At 35.7% G+C, this 22,027-nt stretch overlaps 1 protein-coding gene across 2 annotated transcripts in view; it reads right to left on the minus strand.

The window, feature by feature from the left end:
* Window positions 1–10,990: 10,990 nt before the first annotated feature.
* The window catches only part of LOC105034584 (uncharacterized), a 66,803-nt gene continuing 55,766 nt past the window's right edge, over window positions 10,991–22,027 (minus strand). Inside the window, exons 6-10 of one of the 2 annotated variants that reach the window (XR_012135832.1) lie at window positions 12,126–12,308; window positions 11,944–12,029; window positions 11,782–11,866; window positions 11,186–11,665; window positions 10,991–11,059 (exon numbers count right to left, since the gene is read on the minus strand). Coding sequence is in view for 1 of the 2 variants with exons in the window: in XM_010909796.4 (XP_010908098.1) it covers window positions 11,531–11,665; window positions 11,782–11,866; window positions 11,944–12,029; window positions 12,126–12,308 (489 nt within the window). In the remaining variant the exon portion in view is untranslated. Of the gene's footprint in view, window positions 11,666–11,781; window positions 11,867–11,943; window positions 12,030–12,125; window positions 12,309–22,027 lie in introns of both variants that reach the window. The other variant, XM_010909796.4, reaches the window with a different exon arrangement.

Here is a 22,027-nt window from a genome sequence, read left to right on the forward strand (position 1 = left end):
CATGCCAACTAGGTAAACAAACGCGAGTTTCATTTAAATCTAAAAATATTGTTTCAACTTCTAGACCTTTAGAGCTTTTGCATATGGACTTATTTGGACCAACTAGAACCACTAGTCTAGGAAGAAAATGATATGGTTTTATAATTATAGATGATTACTCTTGTTTTACTTGGGTTTTTTTTTAGCACACAAAGATGAAACTTTTCATATTTTCATTAAATTTTACCGAAAAGTCACTAATGAAAAAGGATTTTCAATTCAAAATATTCGAAGCGATCATAGAACTGAATTTGAAAATCAAGACTTTGAAAACTTTTGTGATGAAAATGGAATTGGCCATAACTTCTCTGCTCCTAGGACACCCCAACAAAATGGGGTAGTTGAAAGGAAAAACAGAACCTTAGAAAAAATGGCCCGTACCATGCTTTGTGAAAGCAACCTTCCAAGATATTTTTGAACGGAAGCAATTAACACAGCATGTTACATTTTAAATCGTGCTTTGATTAGACAAATTTTAAAGAAAACCCCCTATGAACTTTGGAAAGAAAGAAAACCAAATATTGTATATTTTTATATTTTTGGTTGCCGATGTTTTGTGTTAAATAATGGTAAAGAAAGACTTGGTAAATTTGATGCAAAATCAGATGAAGCAATCTTTCTTGGTTACTCCACTAGTAAAGCTTTTAGAGTTTTTAACAAAAGAACTTTAGTAGTAGAGGAGTCCATTCATGTTGTTTTTGATGAATCTAACGATCTTCCTTCAAGGAAGAATGAGGGTGTTGATGATGCAGATCCTCTAATAGAAGGAATGAAGGAGATCACTCTGAAAGATTCAACAACTCAAGAGGACGAGGAACAAGAAGACAAACAAGATGAGAGAGGTGAAGAAATTCAAGAACAACCTCAAGGTACAAATGACCTATCCAAAGAATGGAGGTATGTTCACAATCACCCTAAGGAGTTGATTATTGGTGATCCTATGCATGGGGTAAAAACTCGTTCTTCACTTAGAGATGTATTTAATCATTGTGCTTTTGTATCTCATCTTGAACCAAGAACTATTGAAGAAGCTGAAAATGATCATAATTGGATTAATGCAATGCAAGAGGAACTTAATCAATTTGAAAGAAATAATGTTTGGACTTTAGTATCAAGACCTAAAAATTATTCAATAATTGGCACAAAATGGGTCTTTAGGAACAAATTAGATGAACATGATAATGTAATTAGAAATAAAGCAAGATTGGTTGCTAAAGGATATAATCAAGAAGAAGAAATTGATTTTGATGAGACCTTTGCACCTGTTGCTAGATTAGAAGCCATTAGACTTCTACTTGCATATGCTTGCTTTATGAAATTCAAATTATTTCAAATGGATGTCAAAAGTGCTTTTTTAAATGGATATATTGCTAAAGAAGTCTATGTAGAACAACCCCCGGGATTTAAAAATCATGCTTTTCCTAATCATGTTTTTAAGTTAAATAAAGCTTTATATGAATTAAAACAAGCACCTAGAGCTTGGTATGATAGGCTAAGCAAATTTTTACTAAATAATAGTTTTTCAAGAGGTAATATAGATACAACCCTCTTTATTAAAAAAAATCAAAATGATATGTTAGTAATACAAATTTATGTTGATGACATAATTTTTGGGTCTACTAATGAATCTCTTTGTCAAGACTTTGCTAAGCTCATGCAGGGGGAGTTCGAGATGAGCATGATGGGAGAACTTACCTTCTTCCTCGGACTCCAAATCAAACAAACAAAAGAGAAAATCTCCATCACCCAAAGCAAGTACACCAAGGAACTACTCAAAAGATTTGGAATGGAGAACTCCAAACCAATTGGCACACCCATGAGCCCCTCATGTAAGCTTGACAAGGATGATGAAGGTAAATGTGTAGACTTAAAATACTATAGAGGTATGATTGGCTCTCTATTATATTTAACTGCAAGTAGGCCTGATATCATGTTTAGTGTTTGTTTGTGTGCTAGATATCAATCTAATCCTAAAGAATCTCATTTGAATGCTGTTAAAAGAATCCTTAGATACTTGAATGGTACTCAAACTCTAGGGTTATGGTACTCTAAGGACTCACTAATTGATTTATTAGGATATTCAGATGCTGATTTTGCTGGATGTAGATTAGATAGAAAAAGCACAAGTGGAACTTGCCAATTTCTTGGAATTAACCTAATCTCCTGGTTTAGCAAGAAATAAAATTCGGTAGCACCGTCTACGGCTGAGGCCGAATACATTGCAGCCGGAAGTTGTTGTGCTCAAATCTTGTGGATTAAGCAACAACTCGAAGACTTTGAAATCAAACTTAATGAAACACCAATAAGATGTGACAACACAAGTGCCATAAATCTATCTAAAAATCCAATTCAACACTCAAGGTCCAAACATATTGAAATAAGACATCATTTTATAAAAGAACATGTTCAAAACAAAAATATAATTCTTGAATATGTTTGCACTGAAAATCAATTAGCTGATATCTTTACAAAGGCCCTTAGCGAGGATAGATTCTGTGAAATTAGGAGAAATCTAGGAATTCTTGATCCTTATGCCTAAGTGTTTCTCCATTTCCAAAGAATTGACTTGAGATCAATTTCCATCATCTCTCTTGGACCTAAATACTCAAGATTATCATTCTCACAACTTGTCATTGAGCAAAATGTCTTCTCCCAAAATTTTAAATTTTTTCAGAATTTATTCATATTTTTTCTGAATTTTTGTGATTCATGAGTCGACCCCCTAGGGTCGACCCTATGGCATACTTGAAATTATTGCCAACTTCCCACGGGCTCTTTCCTTTTAACTTGAAGCCTGTTCATGAGCCGACTCATTCTCTTCGTCTTCCTCCCTCCAAGAACCGTCATCCTCATCCTCATTCTCTCCAAAACCAAGGATTTAGCTCAAGAATATTCTCCCTTCTCCTCTCCACCATAAATCACCGCCTAGGAAAGGAGATTTTCGCATCTTTCTCCTTTGATTGAAGCGGTTGGAGCGTGCCCTAGCCTCCACCGTTCTTCTCAAAATCGCCTCTTCTCTCCGCCAAAATCCCTCTCCATCCTTTTGTAACCCTTCTTCTACTCATCCACTTGATCCTCCGAGTCTCCCTGCCTGCTGTTGTGGTGAGAATGGCTCCAAAGATGAAGCTCCCTCAGAGAAGAAAATCGGTCCGTGAGCTGGAAGAAAACGTCCGCAGGAAAAGGCAAGCTGCTCAGTCCTCCACTGCTCCCATTCTGGTTTCTGTGTCAGCTCAAGGTCCCTCTCAGTCTCTCCTTAGCCCTAGCAAAATCCCTTTATCTGATAGGAAGGTTGAAACCGGAAAGAATGTGGATTTTAGATTCTTTGAAAAAGAAGGTTTCACCTTTGGAACAAAAATAAAAAATCAAGGTTGGGGTTTATACTGCTCTCTCAAGGAAGTTACTTTTGTAGACCTGGTTAGAGAATTTTATCAAAATCTGCATTATGGCAATGGAACAGTGACTTCTACAGTTAAGGGAGTTGATATCTGTCTGGATCCTATTATTTTGGGAGAGATACTTCACTTGCCCTGTGAGGGATATTCTTACATGGAACTCCCAGTGAAGGAAGAGGGGATCAGTGTAATTCTAGGAGGAACCTACTCGGGAAGTTTGAATAAATTGGAAGTCAAAATTTTGTCAATTGAAATGAAGATCTTACATCAATTAGTGACAAAGCTCTTCTTCCCTAGGAGTGGTAGGCATGACCTCCTTTCTGGCAGAGATATTTGTATAATATTTCATGTGATCACTCAAACCCCATTAAACCTCCCTGCATTAATGATTGAGGTCATGAGAGAGACACTGAACAGATCCAAGGCACATCTGCCTTTTGGTATGGCTCTCACACTAGTTTTCAGGAGGTTTGGAGTCAGTTTTGAGGAGGAGGCATCTGCTAACCTTTCTCACGTAGACACCATCAACCAACACACTCTGCACCGCATGGGATTTACTAAAACTGATGGTGGTTGGATCAAGGGTTCTGAGGAGAGAGCTGAGGACAGAGTAGAAGACAGAGCTGAAGAAGAAGGTCCCTCATCTCCTCTCCATGACTTCAGGGCAGCATCTCCAAATATCCAGTTTGTTCCAGACCCAGAGGCTGGCCCTTCAGAGTTCACCAGGAGGCACACACCAGTACATCAGCCAGAGAGCAGAGCACCTCCTTCAGAGTTCAGATTGGCTGATGATCAGATCGAGCAGATATCTCAACGTGTGGCTTCCTTGCTTTCTCGACAGTGGAGCACTACTACATTTACACCAGGGTCCACTTCATCTGATCTGACCTTGATTTCCCATATCTCCACTATATTTCAGTTGATCTCAGATCAGTCTATTCGGATTCAGCAGGTCGAGGACAGCATTTGGAGACTGACTGAGAGAGTTCTTGACTTGCAGGGGCAAGTCTTAGCTTTGGCCCATCCTCAGCCACAGGAGAGCTCTATTGAGGTCACAGACCTTACTGCAGAGGCTGGCAGGCTCAGAGGTGCATTGGAGGGTGGTTATGAGTTATTGAGGAGAGAGATCAGAGGCTCGAGTGAGCATGCATCTACTCAGTTCACTGCTCTGCTTCAGTCTGTTTCGAGAGCACTGAACGTTCTTGATTCCATTAGACTCACTCTTTCAGTCCAGTCCTTGGCCTCTCAACGTTCTCAGCCTCCTAGTTCATCTCGCTCACCTGCTCGTGCCAGCACCTCCACTCGTGGCAGAGGCAGACGGGGTAGAGGACGTGCTCTTGGTCGAGATCCATCATCTCCTCACCCTATCTCTGATGACTCTGATCCATCTAGTCATGAGCTTTACTAGATCCTAGGTGTTAGTCTCTTGTTCTTTCTAGGATCTATATTTTGGGCCATGTAATGACATTAGCTAGCTGACTTTTATGATATGAAATATGTATTGAATCAACTATGTTTTTAATCATCTTTTATTTATATATCTACTCTTTGTAATGATGTCAATCATCTTTTGATTATATATCTTCTCTTTGTTGAAACAACTTCTCTTTGTTGATGATTCATATCTATGGTAATCTATGGCATATTTTGGTTAATGATTGCTGTATTCAGGGGGAGCAAACATTAATGATTAGCACTAGAAGTTTGAAGAAACACTAAAGAGAAAACGTATTCAGAAAAAGAGGGGGAGTTAACAATGTTTGATGATGTCAAAAAGGGGAAGAAATTAAAGAAAAAGAAATATATCAAAAGCAAAATTATAAATTATTAAAAGACTTGAAAATAAAATGAATTGGGAAGAACAATATCAAAAGCAAAATTATTAAATTATTACATATCAAAAGTAAAATTATAAATTATTAAAAGACTTGAAAATAAAATGAATTGGGGAGAACAATATCAAAAGCAAAATTATTAAATGACTTAAACATACAATGAGTAAATTGCTAAGTACAATGCAAATGAGCAACCTTTAAAATTACTCCTTAAACATGCTCTGATATGCTTTAAAATTTAAACTTGCTCTGATACATCTTAAATTTGACATGCTCTGATATACTTTACAATTAATTCTTAGACATGCATTGGTACACTTAATTATTTTTGCTCTGATACTAAAACTAAATAATCAAATGAGAATGAGCAAATTTTCAAGATACAACTTCCTCTGATAACAAAAATAAATTTTTTACTCTAACACCAAAATCACATAATCCAATGAGCAAATTTTCAAATCTTTAAGCAAATGGGCAAACTATTTATGCATATGACCATTTGTATCACATGCCAAAAGAATCAATCTTCTTTTCAAGCAAATGCACTTATAATGCATCCTTTTGAAATTCATGATTCACATAAATGCTTTTGTTCAAGTGTTTTGTCATCATCAAAAAGGGAAAGATTGTTGCTTCCTAGATTGATTTTGATGATTACAAAGCAGTTGAAGGGGTACCAATATTTTTTATTTGAAAAAGTCTTTGTGCTCTTCAGGGGCAAAATCATAATTTTACCAAAACCCTGATTTAATAGTATCAATTGGTAGAACAAAAGATTTGTGATCTATTGACGAAAATTTTATTATTTTTGGACTTGTATTCTGGAAGTTATGCATGTTTGAAATCCATGAGTCGATCCATGAGTCAGCTCATGGCACAATGAGCTGTTTGGCACGCAGATTTTTTGGCTTGGCACAACCTGTGAGTCGACCCATGAGTCGACCCTCAAGGCATGAGTCGACTCATGAGTCGACCCCTGCAGTTTTAGGCCAAAAATTACAGAACCCTGTTTTCTGGTTTCTTCAACAGAGGTCGACTCATGAGTCGACCCGTGAGGCATGAGTCGACTCATGAGTCGATCCCTGTGATGGGATTTCTCCGCAACAGCTAGTTTTTAAACCGTTTTAAGTGCTTTTAATGCTCATTTAATATGGTCTAACGGCTATTTTTCAGCCTAGAATGTTTTCCTCTATTTCTTAAAGCTATAAAAGGATTCAAAAGGTGGGAAACAAGGAAGAGATTGAAAAGAAAAAGAAGAGCATTCAAGAGAGCATTCAAGAGCATTCAAAAGAAAAAATTTGAAAAAGAGTTTCTCAAGCCAACTTTTCAGCCCTAATCAAGAGCTCATTTAAAGCTTTCAAGAAGCCATCAATCCAAGCTTACCAACTCCTCAAGCGCTCAATCAATTCTCCATCCACCTTGAGAAAATCCAAAAAGGGACTTCTTCTCTTGAGTAAAGTGTATTTAAAGTTATATTCGCTCATTAAAGGAGCTTTTCTTGTACTTATTTGTGCTATAAATTGTTTTACTCAGTTTGAGTGATTGTTTTTGTTTTGGAGGGGTTCCAAAACAAGGAAAGGTTGATCCGAACCTAGAATCGGAGTGTATTGGGTTGGCTTGTACCCGAGAAACAAGTGGAATAGCTTGGGATAGCTAGTGTCGGAGTTTCCGACGTTTGTATTCGGGTTGAATACAAGTTTAGTGGATTGGAATTCTCAAGTAGGAGCTTGGGGAGTGGATGTAGGTGCAAGGTTGGCACCGAACCACTATAAATCCATTTGTTTGTGGTGTGCATAATTGCTTCTCTTTAACTCTTCATTATTTCCTTGCATTCTTGCTTTTGGCAATTAATCTTGAATTAAGGTTATTCTCCTCGTTCATTTAGCTATTGACAAACATTTTTCATAAGTCATTAGTTAAGTTCAAAATTTTTAGAAACCCAATTCACCCCCCCTCTTGGGTTGCATAGCTGGGCAACAAAAACTATCTTTAAAAGGTATTTTATTTATAGAATATTATAATTTTAATATTAAATATCATAATTTTAATTTAGGATATCATAAATTATTAAAAAATATTAATTTTAAGATATTTTATATTTTGGATATCATAATATTATCTTAAAATATCATAATTTTAATATAAAATATCATAATATTATTAAAACTATCTTTAGAAGATATTTTATCTATAGAATGTCATATAATGTTAATATAGAATATCATAATTTTGTCTCAAGATATCATAAAAATATGAAAAAGTATATTTAAGAGGTATTTTACCTATAAGATGTCATAATATTAACGTAAAATATCTTAATTTTGATCTAGAATATTATAATATTATCAAAATTATCATAAAAAGGTGTTTTATCTACAGAATGTCATAATTTTAACCTACAATATCATAATATGAACATATAATTTTATAATTTTAATTTTAAATATCATAATATTGTCAAAAACTATTATGAATAGAAATTATGACATCTTGACTTATTATATAACTTTTTGAAAAAATTTATATGATATATTGTATTCAGAACTAAAAAAAACTCCATTTGAACCAACCTGATGGATAGGACGTATTGTTTGAATGGATAATATTATCTAGATGCTAGTCAATAGCCTCGGATGAATAATTTTTATTATAGAATAAACTTTGAACATTCAAATACTCAAACAGAAGCTCAACAAAATGAGAAAGAAGAGAGAGAGAAGAATAGCATTCGTAATGTCCAACCAGACTTCAAAATAGTAAAAATACTTTATTTTGGAGGGAAAGAATATTTTCATCATGTTTAATTGGAAAAGCAGTCTGTGATGTATATTAAATGTGTTCGGCGATAGAACAAGATGCTATCTTAATTTTCTTCATGCCTTTAGATGCTCAATTTGATGCGAAATGATGTACATCACATCATGTCAAGAGGATGCTACATGGACCAATCAGATGAGGCAGTGCACTCTACGTCAGATTTTCTACACCACGAGCGGTATACAAAGAATTTCGCCATGTCAATTTTCACCTATCCTTTCCAGAGTTTTCGAGCTTTACTACATTTCTAGTCTAGTCCAACTTTAAGGCTTAAATCTTTGAGCCGAGTACATTGTTTCTTATTTTTATTTTTAAAATTTTTTTGTATACTACATTTGATGTAGAAAAAATGCACTGTCCTATCTGATTGGGCTATGTAGCCACCGCTTACCAACGTACATTTAATATCTGCAGTTCTGCTTTTTCATTTTAAATTTTGAATGATAAAAATATCCCTCCACTTCTAAAAAATTATAGCATCATGTGGTCATATCATAATATCCTACGGTTAAATTATGACTTCGTACATCAAAAATTATAATTTGGATGTTATAAGGGGGCATTTTCATCATTTAAAAATTTTATAATTTTTCAATAACGAAAATGCTCTTTCCTCGTTACGATTTTTGGAAGAAAAATTATGACATCCTATACATGAAGTTATAATTTGACCACAAGATGTCATAATATGGCCATAGAATGTCATAATTTTTCAAAAGAGGAGGGGCATTTTTGTCATTCAAAATTTTAAAGAAAAAAATAAAACTATAGACATTAAATACGCATCAGAAAGCAGCATAAATTTTTAATGATAAAAATGCTCTTCCTTCTTTATGACTTCTGAAAGAAAAATTATAATATCCTGTGCAAAAAATCATAATTTGACAGCAGAATGTCATAATATAATCATAGGATGTCATAATTTTTTTAGGAGGAGAATATTTTTATCATTCAAAATTTCAAACAAAAAAGTGAAATTACAGACATTAAATACACGTTGAAAAGTGGTTGCTATATGACCTAATCAAATGGAGCGGTGTATTTTTTTTGCACCGCATGCAGTATATAAAGAATTTTCTTTTTTTTTTTTCTGCACCTGGTAGCTCATACTGGTATGTATATATAATAGATTATACACCTTTTAAGAGAAGAAAAATACCTGGTTCTCTCAGATTGAAAATTAATATTCAGGCACCAAAATAGAGGATCCAAACTGCTGTCTACAAAACCAAAAATATGCATGGATGAGAAATCATGTATGTTTGTGATCTCTAACATGTGCATCAAATATACAAAACCATGTTTTGATATGATCTAAATATTAAAATCTATTGATTTTTTATATACATATTTTAAGATATATAGATCATGATTAGTAAGATAAATTTTAAAATTAAATATTTTTTTCTATCTTTTAACATATTAGTATGATGAAAATCATCCATTTTTGTGTCTACTAGATGCATATATTAAGGGCAACCAACATAGACGATTCTTGATTTCTGTACTTTTTTTTTAGTAACAAAGATTACAAGCAATGATATGAATCTTCAATTTGGTTGCCCAATCATCAATTTTAGACCTGAAAGACATAAATATTGCCTCTTTCTGTCCCAATACTGATTTTGGATCCAGATATTGCCTCTTCCTCTCCTCAAGAGCATAGTCTATTCCTATATTTGTATTTTAGATTGAATGACGTAAATTTTACCTCCTCTTGCTTAATTATTGTTTTTGAATCTGAAAGATGTAAATATTGGCTCTTCCACTCCCTGAGAGAAGCATAGGCTAGCTAGCTAGTAGCTAGCATGCTGCTTCACATTCCAATCTCTCAATTCTTAAAGCAATCTTCATTAAATTTCGTTAAAATATTGGAAACATGCAAAAATCCTATAGAGAAAAGGGGTCTAAAAATTCTAGAATGTGTACATAGTTATATAGACTCTAGGAAGAAAGATACTTTTAAACCTACGGAAGATGGTGAGATGTAATGTATTGAAATTTAATTAATTATATATTGATTAATTCTAGATGTTTTGAAACTTAATTTTAGTTAAATTTAAAAATTTTATATCTAAAAGCTTTCGCAATCACATGTAGCTACATGGACATTATAACTAGCACAGATCTACGATAGGCAGCGCTATATATTTTGTAAACAGAAATTTTCTGCTTAACATGTTCTGCCTTCCTCTACCTGTTAAATAGTATCTTTTTTCAATCCTGACTGGTAACCACAACATTCATCTTATCTTTTGAATAAGCCGCAATATGACTTTACACACACTACCAAAATAGAAAATATACTACGAAAACTAAACAAACCTGTTTAACAACTGTTTGTATGAAAATTAGATTTAGGCCCTGACCCAACAACTTCGCGGCCAGATGATGGCATCAGATCTTTTAATGGAGTTTATATTGTATTGATCAGGAACGGTAGTCTATTGTATACAAACGTTTAGGAAAGCTCCATTTTTCCAGAATCATATCAAGACACACCTGAACCGCATGCCCGATTTCCTTCTTACCATTTTTTTGTTTCCCCTCTCCAGTCCTGTGAGAAAGTTACTTAATATACCCGGACGTTAGGAATCAAACGTGAAAAACCGTACACAGATGAGGTCCTTATACAACTAAGATACGTTCATGATTTAACTATCGTAGTCGCCCGAGAGTCATATACCAGTCTGTCAATTTCTATTAATGAAAAACAGCAACCATTGTAATTCAAGTTTTCGTCAAATTTCTGAATAAAAAAGATGTTTATCATGTTAGATGAATAAGATACATCAATATCTAGTAATTGATAAAATGCTTCTACTAAAGGAAGTACTTCAATAACATGAGCATTGCTTCAGCCACCAGGTCCCTCTCATGCAGGGTATGGAAACTACTGGGGGCAAATGAATCATAATTTAGCTTGTAATACTTGAAAAACTGCCTGTTACACTATCAGTTGAAAATTTGAAGCATCTGGGACAGCAATAGCAGACACTTGAGGTTATTTTCTTGTGTTTAAGATAAAGAATTTTAACCTTGTTATCAAGGTCAAACAGATGTTACATGCCATTCCATAAAGAACTACGCACAGACATTCACCTGATCTGCCCCTGTAAAACAAGGATAGGTGCACAGCCTGTGAAAGCCAGAGCTCCACCAACTCTGCATTTATATGTATCGTCTCATGGGTGCTCTTTCAGGCAGAGGTTTCCATCATCTTTCAACGTCCACCTAATTATCTCATTTGCAGGACACGTTTCTTTCTGTCAGCTAGTTAGTGTTAGTTTCAGTAAGTTTAGAAGCAGTTCATGCATACAAGGTGCCCCATGAATGGTCGATGCTGCAAAAACCACTGAACTGATCATACCTTGGACTTCTAACAGTATGATGGATGGTGCAGACCATCCACCTTTCCTCATCTAATCTAATTATGTGATTATGTACTTAAGATTTATGCCAATTTGGGCGTGGTTGCTTTCTCCACCATCTCAGTACATGAATGCAACCAGCAGCAGCTAACAGCCCAAGCGCAGCAAGTGCCATAATCATGGAATTTGCAAGTTTCCAGTGATAACCACCCTGCAAATAACAGAATATCTTGCATTATCAGATCTATGAAATGTTCAATCAAGATATAATGATGCTTCCACCATTAACTGAAGGTTCCTGAAGAGGTGAGGGATAAAGTAACAAACTTGTAGCAGAACTAAAAAAATTGCTGCATTTGCTGGTGCCAACGAGAAGCTTATCATGCCTCCACGCAGTTCATTTGGGACATACCTGCTCAAGTGGCAGAATGAGACTTACAAATGAATCCTTTAAATGGGAACATTATAAGTACATAATTGATGGCTCACATTGTCCTCAATCTTGCAAGTGAAGGTAAAATGAAGCCAACACAAGCATGGTAGATGCAGAATAGTATTACCAGAACACCAATCTCCTGTTGATAGCAAATACTAAAAAAAATAAGTCTGTATAGCATTAGAAAGAAGTTTGATCTTGGTTATATATTGGTTCCAGATTTAGCTTGCAGTACCTGGTAATCATAAGAAACAATTAACAAAGACAAACCAGCAACAACATATGCACTTATCAGGTATTCTTCATTATGAAGTGATGATACACCACCCAAGAACCAAGGAAAAGTAGTGCTCCCAAGCATTCTTGAGCCAATGAAACATGGGTACAGTCGAGATAGATGAACCTCCCTCCCATCTCCCTGCAATAAAAAAGGAACTGAGTTCAATGCATACAATCAAACCTATATGCATACGGACAGGCTAATAATTCTTCAAACAATAGCTCGTGATGCAACCCTTTTTGTTTGTCATTCCAATATTATGCAATGAAGCAACATGTTGAGCAGGCTGCAGGACAATACATGTCATGAAAGACATAAATTTCAACAAAATGTACAAGTGGGATGTCTTTTGGTTACTCTCTTCTTATATGACTCTGTTCAATTACATGGAGTTTTGGAATGTAGTTACAGTGCCCGAGTTCTAAAATGGATTTTTAAAGAAAATTTTGTATGGATCTGTATCTCGAGATCTTTTAATCCTACAAAATTTAGCATCTTGGAATAATTAGTTTATACAGTCAAATCAATAATATGTTATATTCTGAGAAAAATCCTAGCCTGTGCATTTTGTTTTGGTTTCTTGTGATAAATACATTGGAGGGAAGAAATGTTAGGTCTATGCGATGGATCTTAACACTATATCAAGACTTCAAGGAGAAACATAGTGAACTTTGAGTATGGATCTTAACATTATATCCGAACCGTACTGCCAGCTGATCAGTCCAGGCTCCAGTACCGACACAACGAACCTTTCTCTAGACAATTGATAGTTCTGGACTAGTTCAAGTAGTTAACTATCACTTTATAACTAGAAGTTATATCAGAATGGACATCCTTGCATCATATACTTCCAGAAAAAAGTAGCACTACAAATCTGCCCATGATTCACTGGTAAGAGTTTGATAGAAACCAAAAGATTCAAGCCGAATCTAGAAGAATGTTGGAATGTTCATCCTATAGATTGTTATTTATCAAGATAAAAGAGATTCCGGACACTCTTTACATGGTGACATAATGATTTTTCTGCAGCAGAACTAAAAGGTGATAGAATATCATATGTTTACTTTTATGCCTATCCTTTTGGTATCTCTTTCATTTTGTCAATTAAGATGTAAACTAGGATCCAGTTGACCAGATTTTATGTCGGATCTGCTTAGGTGAAATCAAAAAACAATGGTTTGAGTCCTAGACTCACTTGAAAGGCTTCATCCCATCACAGTTTTCAAAACTCATACATGAGTTGACTACACATTTTGCATTAAATCTGTGACCAAAGACTTGATGATCTCAAATCAGTAAAGAGTTATTCTAACTGAAGATTCACACTATTCAAGATCATCTTCATTGCAAAAAATCTATGTATTTTGGTGGCCTCTAATCAATGCATCAAGGGGGTACAAAATAAGCAATATTAATTGCATTACCATGCTGAAATGCATGATGGGGTATGTGAATTGATAATCCACCTCATAGATCATGATCTACACAACTTGTAACATGGTAGATTTAAATTCATTAGGTTTTGATGATTAGATCATAGTAAAACGTAGCATCATACTATTAAAATCCATTTATTTTTACACCCACTTGATGCTTAGGTTAGAGACCACTGAAATGCATGGAATTTTTGTTCCTACATATTTTTTGTAGTCTAGATCATTTTCAACACTTTGAATTTTCAATTTGGATGGACCATTACTTATTTTGAATCACCAAATCTTTTTCCACATACACACTTGAGCTTTAAAGCAGTGATGATCATAAAATATTAAAGTTTTTCATATTTTGTTTATATAAGAGGAGCACTACACTTTACAGATTCAATAGATGAAAACAGGAACATAATATCATGATCTCAATTGGGTGTCCAAAAGAACATGCTTGTTTCATTTCCATCCTTTGTCAAAATTAAAGATCCTGCAAGTGCAAGGCAAAATCAGGAAATGAGAATATCTGAATATATTTCATCTATGTAAAGACATTGTTGTCGTCTGTACACATCAATTGAAGTTTTAGCCAGGAAGTTTTCATTTTGTCTATAATGTTTTCGATTTTGTCCAGCAATCCTTAAGTTCCTCAACTGATGTATCTAGGGTGTGTTTTTATCCAAGACCTATATGATATTGTTTATCTTGGAGAGACCATGGAAGTCCCAGTGAGTTGGGCAAAACATAACACATGTTACATTCTACCAGTAGAAATCAGGTCAAGTTATACGTACTGGCAGGAAAGCAATTAAATCATGCATGTCTCAAATTCCTCCAAGAGAGGCAAGGAGATGCTTGTGGAAATGGGATGATCCAATTCCAAGAAAAACAAAATAAGAAATCACATCAAATAGTCCAAGCTCCTATTCTGATTTGAGGGGCAGACTCACCATTTAATCAAAATAAATACACATTATAACTTTCATACGTTGGATGTCTTTGGCCAGTGATGTATTTGTCAAGACATTGTATTCGTAATGCTTAGAATGTTTTTACAATATGGCTTCGTTTTAAAATTTGTCCCATTCATCTATTTTCTAATGGGGAGTTATATGGATATCTTCCTACTTTAAGAACTGCAAACCTTCCCTACAATTATCTCAGCTATATGAGTTTAGAAAGAGGCACAAAATAAATTGTTGAATGAGCAAACATTGTGTCATGATAGTATATCCTGCTAAAAAAAGTTAAATTTTCTTTCTAAATGATGATAAGTATTGTTTAGTAAGTCTCAAAATTTTATTACACAAATATTAAGCCACATCAAGAAATAAGAAAAAACAGAAGTTTCAATATAAATTCAGACTATGGTAGCTGGTTGATGGATGATGATAAATTCTGATCCACTGGTCGAATCAGCATCCTTGCATAATAGAAGAATTGAAGGTCAACAGACAGGAGAATTATTTTGTTTGAAAGGATCTATGCATAATTACCTGTTTAACAAGTTCACATCCCAAAGCAATTTTACATAAGCAGGGTTTCTTATTTTCATTGAGGAAGTGATGACCATGGTCAAAAACAGCAAAAAAGTGAACTAAAAATTTAAATTTTAATTATAGCCCAGTCCAAGAATTTATCGGGGTATGCAGAAACTTCAAAAGTGAAGAAAAGTTAGCAAGCCAGAATCATTTGTATTTAGCAAATTTCAGGCATGGAGTAGCACCTGAAGAAGTGGTAAGACATGCTCGAGTTCAATATCTTTGAAGCTGTAATATATGCTTCAGACTTACTAAATGATGCTAGCTTCGCCAATTAATCAAATAAAAATGAGAGAACATGGAGACTTTAACATATAACAGTTAATTGCCACCACCACTGGAGGTCTGGATTCACATATCTTGATCTTCATGCTAATCCATCACTGATTTTTGTAACAATATTAAAAAATCTAGTATTAATCATATGGGTTACTGTCACGCCCCCGGCCCGAGATCGCGAGCAGGAGGTCGCGGCAACCGCCGCATACTTATGAAGAACTCTCTCCATAAGCATGCAAGGCATCTCATCATGATATCAATGCATCACAGCGGAATAAATTCAAATAATTATTATTCAACTTTAATTTAAGTAATTAAAACAAATATCTTACATCCAATAAAATTTTACTAAAAATAAAACAATAGATCTAAGTTCAATGAAGTTGACAATGCTAAATCTCGCCTCTAAAAGCTCTGTCTCAATATTTCTTCCTACGTTCGAAATTAATTATCTGAATCTGAAAAATAGAAAGAAAGGTAATGAGCTAGACAGCCCAGTAAGTAACAAATATCTCAACTAGATATTTCAGATATTATATAATTTTCAAGAACAATATTGCAAATAAACATAAAAATATATTTCATGCTGATTTAATATAAATCCAATATTTTCAAATATTCACATATAATATAATCATAAATCTGATTCAATTCAAAACACTCGTAACTCAACAGCCTCGACTATGACCAACGTTTAACCCCCATTGGCGGGGTCCACTGAATACCAGCGCACAACCCCCACTGGCAGGGTCCACAAACACTAGCACACAACCCCCACTGGCAGGGTCCACTGAGTACCAACGTATAATCCCCATTGACGGGGCCCACTGAAACATAGTTAGGCTGAGAGCATAAATCCGATCTGTATCAAAACACTTTGTATCATAATATATCATAATTTTTCACTGAACATATGCATAATCGACGTACCATAATATTTCAAAAGTATTTTTCTTTCAAAATATAATTTCATAAATCATGCATAATTTCAGAGAATAATTATTTATTTTTCAGAATAAATATGAAATATCTCGAGAAGATGGTTCATTACTTACCTTTCACAGAGCACTGGATGAATAGATCGACTAACTTTTAGGAGATTCTTCAGTGCCTATTATCCAAAATTATATTTTTATATTAATTTTAATTCAAAATTAAATCTAAACAAATCCAAAATCAAAACCTCACTTAAAATCAGGCTCTTCCCTAAACTCGATCAAAATCATCAAAATGAAGCTTTTCACTATGCTAATTCTAGAGGAATAACTTTAGAGAGAGAAATCCAAAAAAAGAGAGAAACAATCTAGAGAGAGAAAATTCTAGAGAGAGAAAGTAAGGGTTTAGACTGAGAGAAGAGAGAGAAACTCTCTCTCATTTTTTTTATTATTTATTTATTTATTTATTTATTTATTTATTTATATATATTTTTCTTTTCTTTTCTTTTCTTTTCTTTTTCTCTTTTTCTTCTTTTTCTTCTTTTTCTTTTCTTTTCTTCTCTTTTTTCTTCTTTTTCTTCTTTTTCTCTCGGGCTCCTTCCAGGCCGAAACAGGGGACCGGTGGGTCTCCTGTCTTGATCGGCCGTTCAGGCCACGGCCGGCACGGCGGACCCGACGGCAGGGGAGGGCCACTCTCCCGGGTTCGGAGGGGCAAGGCCGACGGTCGGTTGCGATCGCCGGCGCCGGAAAATCCACGGGAAGAAGAGACCAAAACAGGGGTCTCTTCTCCGACCAAAAAATCGGCGATACCCGTCGCCGTCAGTCGCGCACAGAGGCACGGGAAGAAGGGGAAAGAAGGGAGGAAAAGAAGAACTTACTTCGGCCTCCGGTGACCCCGCCGGTGAGCAATCACGGTGAGAACGAAGCAAGGATCCGCGGCTCTAATTCGGGAAAATCGGAGAGGAAGAGAGGGAAAGAAGACCGATGATCGGCTTCTAAGAAAGGAGAGGGTATTCTTATAGAGAGCCTTAGGTCTCCGAGAGGTCCTAGGACTCCCGATTCACCAAGGTCTCGTCGGAGGAGTCTTCTTCCCAATTTTTCCCGTGTTTTTGTTTTTTTTTTTTTTTTGGGCTTGGGTCTTGCTAGATGGGCTTGGGCTTTGGGCTATAACATTCTTCACCCCTAAAAGAAATTTCATCCTCAAAATTTTTCATACCTGTCACCATTGTATTGAAAGCCTGTGCATTCTGTTGAGTAAGCGCATAAACTCTTCCCTGGGTTTTAGAAATCTGTCCACCACCCCTATGTTGTCCTTCATAAGTTTTTTGTCCAACTTGATTTTCTATATTTAGCGGGCAACTAGCAATTTTATGATCCATCTGACCGCATCTGAAACAAACACCTGTATTCCAATAGCAATCCTTGTCTGCATGATTTTTGCCACATCTGGAGCACTGCTCATCATCAATCTGTTGAGTCTTATTATCTATTGCTTCCTTAGCTGATCTTTTGATGTTTTTATTATTCTGCCCTTGTGTATCATTTGATTTTGCTCTCTTTCTTTGCTTTCTTTCCCTTTCCATGCGTTCTTCATTGACTTCTCTTTCAATTATCAGTGCTTTGTTTACCACATCGGCATAAGTTGTCAATTCATATGGAACCACTTATTTTCGAATCTCAGTTCTCAGTCCCATCTCAAACTTGTGAACACGTTCTTGCTCACCATCCACTAATCTCGGAGCAAATTTTGCTAACTCTGTAAATTTTACTTCATATTCAGTCACACTCATACCCTTTTGCTTCAAATAAATAAACTATTGCTCTTTCTGGATCCTTATACTCCAAGAAAAATACTGATCATAGAATGCAATCCGAAATCTTTCTCAGGTAAGTATTTTGCCGTCTTGTTCATACTTGCACTGTAGTCGCTGACACCAGTTGTATGCTTCTCCTTGTAGTAAATAAGCTGCATATCGAATCTTTTCTTCATCAAGACACTCTTGGACAGCAAAGGCCTTCTCCATCTTCATTATCCAGTTATCAACCTCTAAAGGTTCAGTAGTCCCCTTGAAAGCTGGAGGAGCAAGCTTTTTAAATTCTGAAATGTTGTTCCGTTGTACTGGTTGCTCTCCATGTTGTGGTGGTGAATGCTGATGTTGTGTATCTCGTTGTATCTGCTGTTGTTCAAGTATTTGTTGCTGTATTTGTTGTTGCGCTTGTACCATCCTGATTAGGGTCTGCATTAACTGAGTCATATCTGGTTCCTGCGTGCTCTCGAAGTACTCCCATTAGGATCTACGACTCCCTCCTCCTGAGGGGTGACACTGGTCAGATGGGGAGTGCTACCATCCCGTGGTTGTGATGTCTCTCTTGCAATTCCTTGAGTAGTTCTTGTCATTCTACGGGGAGGCATGATAATCTTATAGTAGTAAAACCTTATTAGATTCATTTATCTATTTGTTAGGATGGGTTTATTATGATGCTCATACTTTATCGTCCCAATATTTCTAATGTTTACCCACCTACACTCATACTATGTCTAATTCTATGTGTCATAATTTATCCACTTATGCTCTGATACCATATTAATTGTCACGCCCCCGATCCGAGATCGCGAGCAGAAGGTCGCGGCAACGGCCGCATACTTATGAAGAACTCTCTCCATAAGCATGCAAGGCATCTCAGCACGATATCAATGCATCACAGCGGAATAAATTCAAATAATTATTATTCAACTTTAATTCAAGTAATTAAAACAAATATCTTACATCCAATAAAATTTTACTAAAAATAAAATAATAGATCTAAGTTCAATGAAGTTGACAATGCTAAATCTCGCCTCTAAAAGCTGTCCCAATATTTCTTCCCACGCTCGAAATTATCTGAATCTGAAAAATAGAAAGAAAGGTAATGAGCTAGACAGCCCAGTAAGTAACAAATATCTCAACTAGATATTTCAGATATTATATAATTTTTAAGAACAATATTATAAATAAACATAAAAATATAGTTCATGCTGATTTAATACAAATCCAATATTTTCAAATATTCACATATAATATAATCATAAATCCGATTCGATTCAAAACACTCGTAACTCAACAGCCTCGACTATGACCAACGTTTAACCCCCATTGGCGGGGTCCATTGAATACCAGCACACAACCCCCACTGGCAAGGTCCACAAACACCAACGCACAACCCCCACTGGCAGGGTCCACTGAGTACCAACGTATAATCCCCATTGGCAGGGCCCACTAAAACATAGTTAGGCTGAGAGCATAAATCCGATCTGTATTAAAACACTTTGTATCATAATATATCATAATTTTTCACTGAACATGTGTATAATCGACGTACCATAATATTTCAAAAGCATTTTTCTTTCAAAACATAATTTCATAAATCATGCATAATTTCAGAGAATAATTATTTATTTTTCAGAATAAATATGAAATATCTCGAGAAGATGGTTCATTACTTACCTTTCACAGAGCACTGGATAAATAGATCGACTAACTTCTAGGAGATTCTTCAGTGCCTATTATCCAAAATTATATTTTTTACATTAATTTTAATTCAAAATTAAATCTAAACAAATCCAAAATCAAAACCTCACTTAAAATCAGGCTCTTCCCTACACTCGATCAAAATCATCAAAATGAAGCCTTTCACTATGCTAATTCTAGAGGAATAACTTTAGAGAGAAATCCAAAAAGAGAGAAAAACAATCTAAAGAGAGAAAGGGTTCAGACTGAAAGAAGAGAGAGAAGAGAGAGAAACTCTCTCTCATTTTTTTTATTATTTATTTATTTATTTATATTTTTTTTTTTCTTTTCTTTTCTTTTCTTTTTCTCTTTTTCTTCTTTTTCTTCTTTTTCTTTTCTTTTCTTTTCTTTTCTTTTCTTTTCTTTTCTCTTCTCTTCTTTTTCTTCTTTTTCTCTCGGGCTCCTTCCAGGCCGAAACAGGGGACCGACGGGTCTCCTGTCTTGATCGGCCGTTCAGGCCACGACCGGCACGGCGGACCCGGCAGCAGGGGAGGGCCACTCTCCCGGGTTCGGAGGGGCAAGGCCGGCGGTCGGTTGCGATCGCCGGCGTCGGAAAATCCACAGGAAGAAGAGACCAAAACAGGGGTCTCTTCTCCAACCAAAAAATCGGCGATACCCGTCGCCGTCAGTCGCGCACAGAGGCACGAGAAGAAGGGGAAAGAAGGGAGGAAAAGAAGGAGAACTTCGGCCTCCGGTGACCCCGCCGGTGAGCAATCACGGTGAGAACGAAGCAAGGATCCGCGGCTCTAATTCGAAAAAATCGGAGAGGAAGAGAAGGAAAGAAGACCGATGATCGGCTTCTAAGGAAGGGGAGGGTCTTCTTATAGAGAGCCCTAGGTCTCTGAGAGGTCCTAGGACTCCCGATTCACCAAGGTCTCGTCGGAGAAGAAGACTCCTATCGGGAGTCTTCTTCCCAATTTTTCCCCTGTTTTCATTTTTTTTTTTTTTTTTGGGGATTGGGTCTTGCTAGATGGGCTTGGGCTTTGGGCTATAACAATTACTTTGAGTAAGTTGGGAGCTTCACGATGAATTGCATGACGGTCTATAACACTCTGAGGCATAAGTAACTATTATGTAAGATATATTTGGAAATGTCACTACAAAAATCCTCTTTTTTCAACTGGACAGCTGAGTGAATAGGTTATTGGTGAAAACGAAGATACATGAATTGCAAACTTTTCCTTTTTTTTTTCGGCTCTAAATGCTCCTGTTGTGAGCACATACATGGAAACCTGTCCTAACATGTATGAATCACAAGTTAGTCAACGATATTTGGAGTCCCTATTGTCTGCTTGCTACTTCATATTGCTAACTCCATGGTTCAAGTCAGCCTTCAGAAAGAGTATTCAGTAGTTATATGTTAGAACTAAACTCCAGTCCATTTAAAATGAGCTTTGGGGATTATGCCTCCAGACAAGTTGATCAAGAATAAATCTACAACGTTGTGGATGAAAGGAATGGGAAGCACAAGACTACGAGATGGCTGAAAGATGATACTAATAAGCATGTAACTTCCAATGGAAGACAATGTTTAGAAATATAAATGTCTTTAAAATGTTATGAGAATTGTTTGTTACAAAGCTCTAAAATAATTCACTAAACAAGAACTCAAATCATCAAACTAGATTATGCGAAATCAATGCGGGTGATCAAAATTCTGCTGACAATGACACATGTTAATGATGATGATGAGGGAGCTTTGGAGCTCTCATATGCATTAACAGCTCAATAGTGCCAACAAGAAAGTTTTTGACATGTCGGACACTTGGATATTTAGGACACTTTACATGACCATCCTTGACACTTCCCGTCATCAAGTCATAATGTCACCACCCTTACATACCTACTTTTGGCTATTCTACATGAAAGTTATTAAATCTAACATATTAATTAGCAAACCTTTTATCGAATTTGTGAACTAAAAGAGCCAAAGGTCCAACTACCAATGTAGACATAGACATAATACATAAACACAAACATATGCAATAAATAGATGCATCACCATGTTTGATTCTTAATAGGCTCCCATAATAGAAATTTCTGGACAAGTGGACACTTGACATCCATATCTGTGTCCCCGTAATTTGCAGCTCATTGATTTATATAATGCAAATTCTTTGGGCAATT

The sequence above is a fragment of the Elaeis guineensis genome, chromosome 12 (assembly GCF_000442705.2).
Source record: "Elaeis guineensis isolate ETL-2024a chromosome 12, EG11, whole genome shotgun sequence".
Classification (NCBI taxonomy): Eukaryota; Viridiplantae; Streptophyta; class Magnoliopsida; order Arecales; family Arecaceae; genus Elaeis; species Elaeis guineensis.